This window comes from Saimiri boliviensis, chromosome 18, assembly GCF_048565385.1.
Source record: "Saimiri boliviensis isolate mSaiBol1 chromosome 18, mSaiBol1.pri, whole genome shotgun sequence".
NCBI lineage: Eukaryota > Metazoa > Chordata > Mammalia > Primates > Cebidae > Saimiri > Saimiri boliviensis.
Window position 1 is genome coordinate 25348178 of NC_133466.1, and position 9621 is coordinate 25357798.

General features: G+C 35.9%; 1 protein-coding gene across 1 annotated transcript in view; it reads right to left on the reverse strand.

Annotated features, from left to right (window-relative positions):
- LOC141582058 (uncharacterized) overlaps positions 1-9540 on the reverse strand; it is a 32928-nt gene extending 23388 nt beyond the window's left edge. Inside the window, exon 1 of the mRNA XM_074389473.1 lies at positions 418-9540. Coding sequence (XP_074245574.1) covers positions 418-692 — 275 coding nt within the window. The 5' untranslated portion in view covers positions 693-9540. The remainder of the gene's footprint in view (positions 1-417) is intronic.
- Positions 9541-9621: the final 81 nt, after the last annotated feature.

Here is a 9621-nt window from a genome sequence, read left to right on the forward strand (position 1 = left end):
TTACTCTGCCTTGTAAGACTTTAAATATTCTGCTCCATGATGTAATGCATCATTATATAAGATCTCTTTCTGTTTATCGTTTGATTTCCCATACTGAATCACTTATGGCTTAAAATAAATAGTTAAAAAACAAAAACCAAAAAAAAAAAAAAAAAAAAAAATGCAGCACTCACAAAAAGCGAAAAAATAAAACAGCCCTTAGTTCTAAGTCCATGCTTTTCCCTAAAACTGAATATGGCTTTACAATTTTTGACCATAGCATTCAACCAATTATCAGAATGAAAAATCTCACCCCTCCATAAATATGACATTAACATAATTATACCACCCCCATCACGGAGACCCATCCTCCTTAGGGAATACATCTGATGCTCCAAAGATGGAAATCAGTCAGATTTTAGTTGCTCTCCAACGTACCTTTGCTTCTCACTGACTGACTGGCTTTTACCCTCCACGCACTCACACGCCACCCCCTCCCCTCGGCTAGACACGGATGCCCGAGCGAGCACGCGCGCGCACACAGGCACACAGACACACAGCGAGAGGCGAGGCAGAGCATCTGATGCTGACTCAGAGCGCTTCTGCGAGCAGGGGGTGGCAGCGGCTGGTATTTTCACTGCGCTCATCATTAACATTAACTCACAGTCTAGCATCCACCCTCTCCCAGACCTGCTGGACTGCAGCATTTGCATGACGCTGTCACTCTAGCCTTTGCAGGTCAGATGATTGAAGAAAAAAAAAAAAAAAAAAAAAGGAAGAAAGAAAAGAAAAAAGCCCCAAGGCTCTCTCATAAGAAATGCCTTCATTTCTTTCTTCCAGGGTCTCCTCATTTTTCCACCTTTCTACTTCCTTTCTGGCTGTTTCTCAGTGGTTTGACATCTTTCCGGAAGAAAATGTCTTGTGCTTCAATGAGCCAGTTGTCAGCTGGTCCTCCCCTCACCTCACACTCCTGATCCCCACCCCTTTCTCCCCCTAATCAATAAGACGGATCTCCAAATGTAGTTGTGAAAACAGGCTCCGTCACAGTCTCATCCTGGATCCCCTACCTCAGGAAGCAGCCAGCCAGGCTCACACGTGACAGAGAGAAGTAATGCCAGCAATTTTTTAACAGCCCTAGACTTTATCCTATGCCTTCGTTTTCCCCACCTTAGTCGAAGGAAGCGCAAAGGAGGCTTTCCACTTCTATATGAAGCCCCAAACAGCCCACGAGACACACGAGTGAGACCAATAGATCAATCATTCATGTGATAATGAAAAAAAAAACCCTATGATTTTAATAAAAATAATTGCTTAATATTTTTATTAGCTGTGCTGTCATTTCACAGGAATTATAAGACCTGCCAGGATCTGAGTCATCAATATGATTTAAACTGTGTTGAAATCCTTAGTTGCTTCAAAAAATCAACCAACAGAGATATTAGTGTGTGTGTGTGTGTGTGTGTGTGTGTGTGTGTATATATTTATAGTGTGTGTATATATATATATATATTTAAGAACTTTAATAAAAAATAGCTGTGTGGGAGTGAATATGTAACAATCTTTGAGATTATGTTTGTACCCTATAACTATGAACAATTGACTACATATGTTTAAATAAAACATAGATCCTTGTACATATGTGGAGACAATCTACTATATGCATTATTACAAAAGGAAGTAAAACATTTGGCTGAACACAGTCCTGTTTGTACTACAGTGTTTCACAACATAAAAGGCAATATATAGGTATTTACTCAGTTCCTTTGTTCTTCAATTGCTCTCTTTAATGACAGAGTGTGGTGAAGTGCCTACCTTTCCTTTCTACATGAACAGCATTTCTGAATTACTTGCCAGACAGAGCTAGCCATCAGTGACTCTGCAGCATACAAGAAATACATACAAAGAGGAGCAAAGTACGGCAATTCTCAAGCCAACTCTAATGCTGTCTGGTGCTGTAGAAATTTCAGTTTACTCACACAGACAGATCCCAGCATGCAGTGCGGCACTGCAGGCTCAACTAAGGTAGCAGATTGGCAACAGATCTGTGGCAACAAACAAGAAGGACAACCATTCTCAGAGGTTCCAATGAAAACATCACACAATCCATAAAGAGACAGAAGCATCAATAGTGGTTATGTATCTCTAAGATCAGTTCCTACAGGCTCCTGATCTGAAAGAAAAAGGAAAAAGAAACCTCTCACAACAACAAAAACAGAAAAAGGAGTTGGCACCAGAAGGAAACAGAATTAAGAATATACTCTCATGAAAGCGAATGGCAAGGAGGAAAACAGTCACAGGGAAGAAGAAAGGGAAACACAGAAACGGGAAGAGAGAAGGGAAGAATGAAAAACGGAGAGAAAGAAACAGATAGCAAAGAATCCCTAAGCAATGAAGCAATAATGAAATACGAAATTAAGTTTCTGACGTGGAAGAATACGAATAGTATTCAACAAGCTTAGAATCTAATGAAAAACTAAAACAAAAATTAACACAGGCACAGCATAGCTCAAAATACTTGTCATTAACATCGAGACACCTGCTGACTTCTTCCTGTCCTTCGTGGATTAAATAAATTGGTCATCTCTTAATCTCTCTTTGCTCAGACCCAACTTTTTTTTTTTTCTTCTTCAGCTTTCTGGCATCTGTGTCCTTTATGCTATTTATTTTTCTAGACAGTCGCCCAGAATACTTTGGATAAATTAATGTCATGACCTCGCTGTGGCTATCAGACATAAAATGTCGACTATTTTAATAATTGAACATGAGCTTACAGCAACTGCCTACTGATATCCTAGCCCTGTGGACTCCACATGAGCACTGCACTCCTAGCTCTGTGAATCAGAAACAACAAATGCAAATACAACCTTTTTCCCCCCAGTCCATGCTATCTCTTTATTACATACAGAGATAGACACACACAGGCCTTAACTTTACAAAAGGCATAATAATGTTAACTGAGCAGTTTAGAAAATCAAGAGGAATAAATATTTGCCAAAAAAGAAAAAAATCATACTTATAACTGAATGGCCACATGTTTAAAATATTTACATCCAGATATAGGTTAGCCAGGTCTGAGTGCCCAGGCTTTTGCTAGGACTTCCACTGAGGCCAATGGAAATGCAGATTTTGATTAAATCAATATTTATTTGAAAGAAGATGTTGTAATCAATCAGTTCAATTACCACTGTCATATATACAGGTTTAAGGTCTCTTCTAATTCTTAACTTATCATCAACACAAAAGCATCCCTCAATTAGAGTTTATACTTTGACTATGGCTAAAATATTTAAAGTAAAATTTAGATGCTCTTTTACATTTAGTTTAAGTCACATAATGCAAGTATTACCTTACTAGATCAACCATTTTTATGTTCTGGAGATTTATTCTATGTTTTTGGAGATTTGTTCTATTAACTTTCTATAAAATAAGCAAGATAGATCTGAATTTACATCCAAAAATATTTTCAGTTAAAAGAAGTAATAACTAACTACTCTGAAACACGTTCATACAACCTGCCTTCTACCTTACTATGAAGGCAGGAATCTTTTATTTCTTATAAATGCCATTTGAAATCAGTACTGAGAAGGGGATGATATTTAAATTCCTTAGTGACTTTTGGAGTAAGAGGAAGACAAAAGACAAACAAAAACCCTACAGATCAAATTTTGACTGAAAAATCATGAATGTGCAGAATACATTGTTTATCACTTGCATATTTTCTTTTTACTTAACCTCCATTCTCCAAGAAGCTGTGACCAGCCATGTGTAGCTATTTAAATATAAATTAAAGTAAAAAAAAATCTTTTTTTCTGTTGCCCCAGCCATATTTCAAATGTTTAGCAGGACATGTGGTGGTAGACACCACTGTGAACAACCTGAATATAAAACATTTTAAACCCTGCAGAAAGTTTTATAGAGTGTGTTGACTTAAATTTTTCTTGTGAAAAGTATTATAACATAACTGATTATTGGATCCCAATAGTTTATTTCAAGTCTCTTTTAAGAGAATTAAACTATGTTGATTTATTTGAAGATCTAAAATCAAGAGAATTCATTTTGACTAAAGAGTATCTATTGTTTTTATTTACTCATAATCTGGAAATATGCACGATTACTTAAGGAAAAAGGGTACATAGACACTAACTTTGAAACAGTTGATAACAAAACTGTCAGAAGACACAAAAAAACTACTGAAGCTAAAGTCTCCAAATAATTATGGGGTGTTTATTTGTCTAACCTTTCCAGAAATGAGAGTTGTTCTCTTTTTAGAGCCAAATAACACATATTACATATTTCTGTTTTCAATAAAGTAGTGATGTAATAGCAGTGTTAGTAGAAAAAATTAAAAAAAAATCTTTTCTAAAAATCCTGTCAAAATGACGAGCAATCAGCAATTAGGAGCAGACTAAACTATATATGTTTTTTGGTGGTGGTGTTTTTTAAACAAAGAAGAGTAATTAAAGGGCAGGAAAGACAAAAATCAGATGCTGATGGACTGGGATGGTCTAGTTGGAAATTTTCTTTTTTCTTTTTTTTTTGAGGTGGAGTCTCCCTCTGTCACCCAGGCTGGAGAACAATGGTTTGATCTTGGCTCATTGTAATCCTGGCCTCTTGGGTTCAAGTGATTCTCCTGTCTTAGCCTCCTGAGTAGCTGGAATTACAGGTACATGCCACCGCGCCTGGCTAATTTTTATATTTTTAGTAGAGATGGGCTTTACCATGTTGGCCAGGCTGGTCTTGAACTCCTGACCTTGCAATCCACCCACCTTGGCCTCCCAAAGTGCTGGGGTTACTGGCATGAGCCACCAAACCTGGCCCTGGTTTGGAATTTTCTATGTAATTAGCTGCGAAAAAAAACCCAAATGATACGAGTCTGTTTGTGAGTGCACACATGGGCACGTGCACACACACGTGTGTGTGTGTGTGTGTGTGTGCACACCTTGGTAACAAATTTTCATTTATAAATCAGATTCTAGGACTAATTAGTTTAAGCAAAATTAAAGTAAAATGTAAATTTATATGAGTTATTACTTTAAAAAGTTCATGATGAAAGATACGGGTTTTTAACCAGGAAAAAATAAACTTGACCTATATTTTCTTTTAAGATTTTGGTGTTTGGACTAGAGAATGACTCAGTGTTAAATTCAGGCACTTTACGACTGGGATGCAATAGTTTGTCAACCCGATATTACTTTCTTTTTCTTTTCATATATATAAATGTAGAGTATCAGAACTATCAAGGAAAAATAAATCATCACAGAGATTTCCTTTTAGGAATGATCCTGGCATAAAAAATCCATGTTCATTCTTGTATTTAGTAATACAAAAAAAAAAAAAAAGTGATTGTAATTCATTGTAGTAATCACTTTTTCATGCCCCCTCTCCCCAGTTTTCTTTCATCTTGCCCTCCCCTCTTCTGCTCTCCGGAAGTGTACGACTTGCTTTCCATCCGGTTTGTCTGTCATCAGTAACCACAAGGGGACCTCATTCAAAGAAGACTACAGAGATGACACTGAGATGAGGGGATAGAGCAAGAAGAACTTGAGGGAGGTCTTGAGCTTAAAGTGATGTGAACGTTGTTGTTCAGCCACACATAGGAACAAGTAGGTCTTGAGGATGCTGGTGGAGTGTTTCTCTTTCGGGGAAAAGACAGGGAATGATAATGAGGGGCAATTTGGAGAGCACAAAAAAGTATATTTTAACAAATTATATACAAATCTGAGGTTGGGCATGGTGGCTCACGCCTGTAATCCCACCACTTTGGGAGGCTGAAGCAGGTGGATCACCTTAAGTCAGGAATTCAAGACCAGCCTAGCCAACACGGCAAAACCCCATCCTACTAAAAATACAAAAATTAGCTGGGCGTGGTGGTGCACACCTGTAGTTCCAGCTACTCTAGAGGCTGAGGCAGAAGAATTGCTTGAACCTGGAGGTAGAGGTTCAGTGAGCTGAGATCGTGCCACTGCACTCCATCCTGGGTGACAGAGTGAGACTCCGTCTCAAAAAAAATCTATATCTATCTATCTATTTATCTATCTATCTATCTATCTATCTATACACACACAAATCTAGAAGAGTATTTTTCAATAGTTTTCCACTTTGTACATACTAATAAGTAAATGCTTCCATTGTGTTGATGTGTTTCCTAACAGGTGAGAGAGAAAATAATTAATCCTGTTTTTTTTAAGAATGAATATAAGTGAGAGAGCTTCAAAGGACTTCAGAGTTACTGTTGTATTTAGACTCTGAATATTATAATACAGGATCAATATAAAAATTTATGTTTTAAGTAACATAACTATAGAAAAATACTATTTTTTCCATATGGTAGGTTATATACAACACCATGAAACAAAGTGAGGAAGTAGAAAAATAACTGATCTAAGAGTGAGAAAAACTGGTTCTAATACCACTTCTGTAATTAATACTGTTTATCATCTTATTAAGTCATTTAACTTTTGGAACCTTAGTTCTTTCTTTTTTCTTTTTTTTTTTTTTTTTGGAGACAGAGTCTCCCTCTGTTGCCCAGGCTGGAGTGCAGTGGCGAGATCTTGGTTCACTACAACTTACACCTCCCTGGTTCAAGCAACTCTCCTGCCTCAGCCTCCCATGTATCTGGGATCATAGGCGCCCACCACCAGGCCCAGCTAGTTTTTTTTTTTTTTTTTTTTTTTGTAGTTTTAGTAGACATGGGATTTCACCATATTAGCCAGAATGGTCTCGAACTCCTGACCTCAGGTGATCTACCTGTAATCCCAAAGTGCTGGGATTACAGGTGTGAGCCACCATGCCTGGCTTAGCTCTCTTATTTTTTAAAATAAAGAGAGAGGACTAGATTATCTCCAAAGCCTAATTCAGCCCTAAAATCCTGTGCAATGGAAGGGCAATACAATTGGAAACACATCTAACATCTACTATTTAGATATCTGTTTATATAATTATCTAATTTAATCCTCACAATAACTGTCTAGTAGCATTTTTCCCCAGAAAGGCTAATGACATACCCTCTTTCTATATCCCTGTGATATTTCACCTCATAGCTGAATTTTGAAAATTCGTATGATCTCAGGCCAGGAGACGTGGCTCATGCCTGTTATTACGGCATTTTGGGAGGCTGAGGTGGGTCAGTCACCTGAGGCCAGGACCAATACGGTGAAAACCCATTGCTACTAAAATTAGCCAGGCATCGTGGTGTGCACCTGTAGTCCCAGCTACTCAGGAGGCTGAGACAGGAGAAATGCTTGAACCCAGGAGGCAGAGGTTGCAGTAAGCCAAGATCATACCCACTGCACTCTAGCCTGGGCAACGGAGCGAGATTCCATCTCAAAAAAAAAAAAAAAAAAAAGAAGAAGAAGAAGAAGAAAAGAAAAAACAATTGTATCATTTCATATTAGCTGCATACTATGGTGATTTCAAAATGTTATAGTAGATATTTTATGTGGATTACTTTATTTCCACTGAAATTTTTAATTATTTGAAATACTATATAAAATATTTTCATTTTAGAACTAGAAAGATAGTAATTTTCTAAGATTTAAAAATGTATATACAAAGTTATGACACAGGCACTGGGGAGAAAACGTCATAATTTCTTTGGAAGACTGTAAAAATTAGCCTATGTGGATTTAAAAACACATTTTAGGGTTCATCGATCAAACAGACATACTTTAGCTTTAATAAAGCATTTAAAATCTGTCAGGATAAGGTATCTAGTTTATAAAACCTTTTTAAGTGGATTTTTGAAATTTGGAATACAAAGGAAACCAGAAAAACAGGTGAATCACAGGTTAAAAATTCTCTATCAACTTGTAAAAACTTTAAAAAATCTTTTCTGGTTTTAAAAAATATTCATTTTCAAGTGCTGCTTAAAGGGGAATAAAGATATTAATGGATAGTTATCATACTGACTGTGCATAATCATTTTTATTCTAGATTTTTAGAGTTTTCTTTAATGTTAAAAATATGCTAATTTTGTAGGGTTCTTTTCATAAGAAAAGAAAATGCTTTATCTACTGATCATGACAGTTAGCAGGAGCACAAAATATAGAGTAAATTATTTTAAATTAAAAAGTACTCTCTCTTTATAGACACTTTTTTCTTTCCTAAGTTTTTCATATTAAAATAATTTATATATATTCTTTTCAAGATTGAATTTCACTTTGCTCTCTCTATGCTCAGTGATAGAAATTGCTCCCACTTTTAGAAGTGTAAGTAATGTGAGATGATTTTAACTTTTACAAAAATATGTTATTCCATGAAGGGTGCCATTATAGCATATTCTCAAACTCTATTACTCAGGTCTTCATTCTAGATTAAGGAAGCTTTCATTACATGGAGTTAGTGGAAAATGCTTCTAAGCATTAGGAACATCATTTAAATATTTCTGAACAATGAAGGTTCAAGTGTATTCCACATTCTCATGCTTTGTTCCTATCTTTTCCAATCAATTGTATTGATTTTGTTAAGGGTTAGAAGGTATAATTTCATTGATCAAGGAAATAGCCTAACATAGCAAAACTGTCTTTCAATTCAAGACAGATCAATCCCACCTTTGTCTCCTATTAGATCATTATGCTTATTTATTCTGCATCTTTAAATTCTATAATATATAGCTGTTTAAGAAAGATAATAGACAAATAATTTTCTGTTTCCTTGGAAAATATAACATATTCCTGGGTGTTCCCCACACTGAACTGCTACTGAACTCAGGGGACCTTGTGACACCTAGTCAAGTTCTTGGCCTCAGTTTCAAGTTCACTGAAGAATGTGGGCCTTTTTCAGGAGTTTAGAAAGCAAAAAAAAAAAAAACAAAACAAAACAAAAAACAAAAAAAACTTCCAAAAATATTGAAACCATTTAGCAAATCAGTGTTTGAGAAAATAATGATGAAGACATATTATTGTAGCTATTTTTTCCAGAGCCATCACTCACTTTTTAAAATGACACAGTGGAACTGGGTGAACTACAAACAACATATTGGTTCTGACACCTTATAACTTAGGAAACAGAATGATCCAAGTTAAGCTACCTCAGAAAAATAATGCAAGAGAACAAACAAAAAACCCCTCACCCAAGATAATGTTAGCATTAGTCTCTTTGGGAAGGTATTTTGTTAGACTGTGTACACCAAAGTTCCAAGAGTTAGCATTTTGATTAGCCTAGAAAGTTATATGCTGAATAACACTCTTACAAACTCTCCATATAAAACTTTGATAACAAGCCATTCACAAATTCAAAAGCCTCATAGCCCAAGTGACCCACAGGCATGTTAATTTTTTACAGTAATGTTTGACTATATTTCTTTATATAACAATTCAATGTATTTTCTCTTATGTGCCACTAGCCATAACTCACTAAGGAAAAGGGTTAAGGTAGAACTTATGCTCAGATACTTTGCCATTATAAAGGATTGAATTTAAGAGAAAATATTCCCATTCTCGTGCCTGACAAAGGCATGTTTTAAACTACACATTAAACAAAAGAAAACTGCTTTTCAATTACTAAATGCAGTGCTCAGTAGGACAGAAAACGTACTGCTTCTCTTAAATGCTAGACCTTTAAAACATTTGCTGGATGACAGCACCATATATATATATATATATATATATATATATATATATATATATATATATATCTCACAGT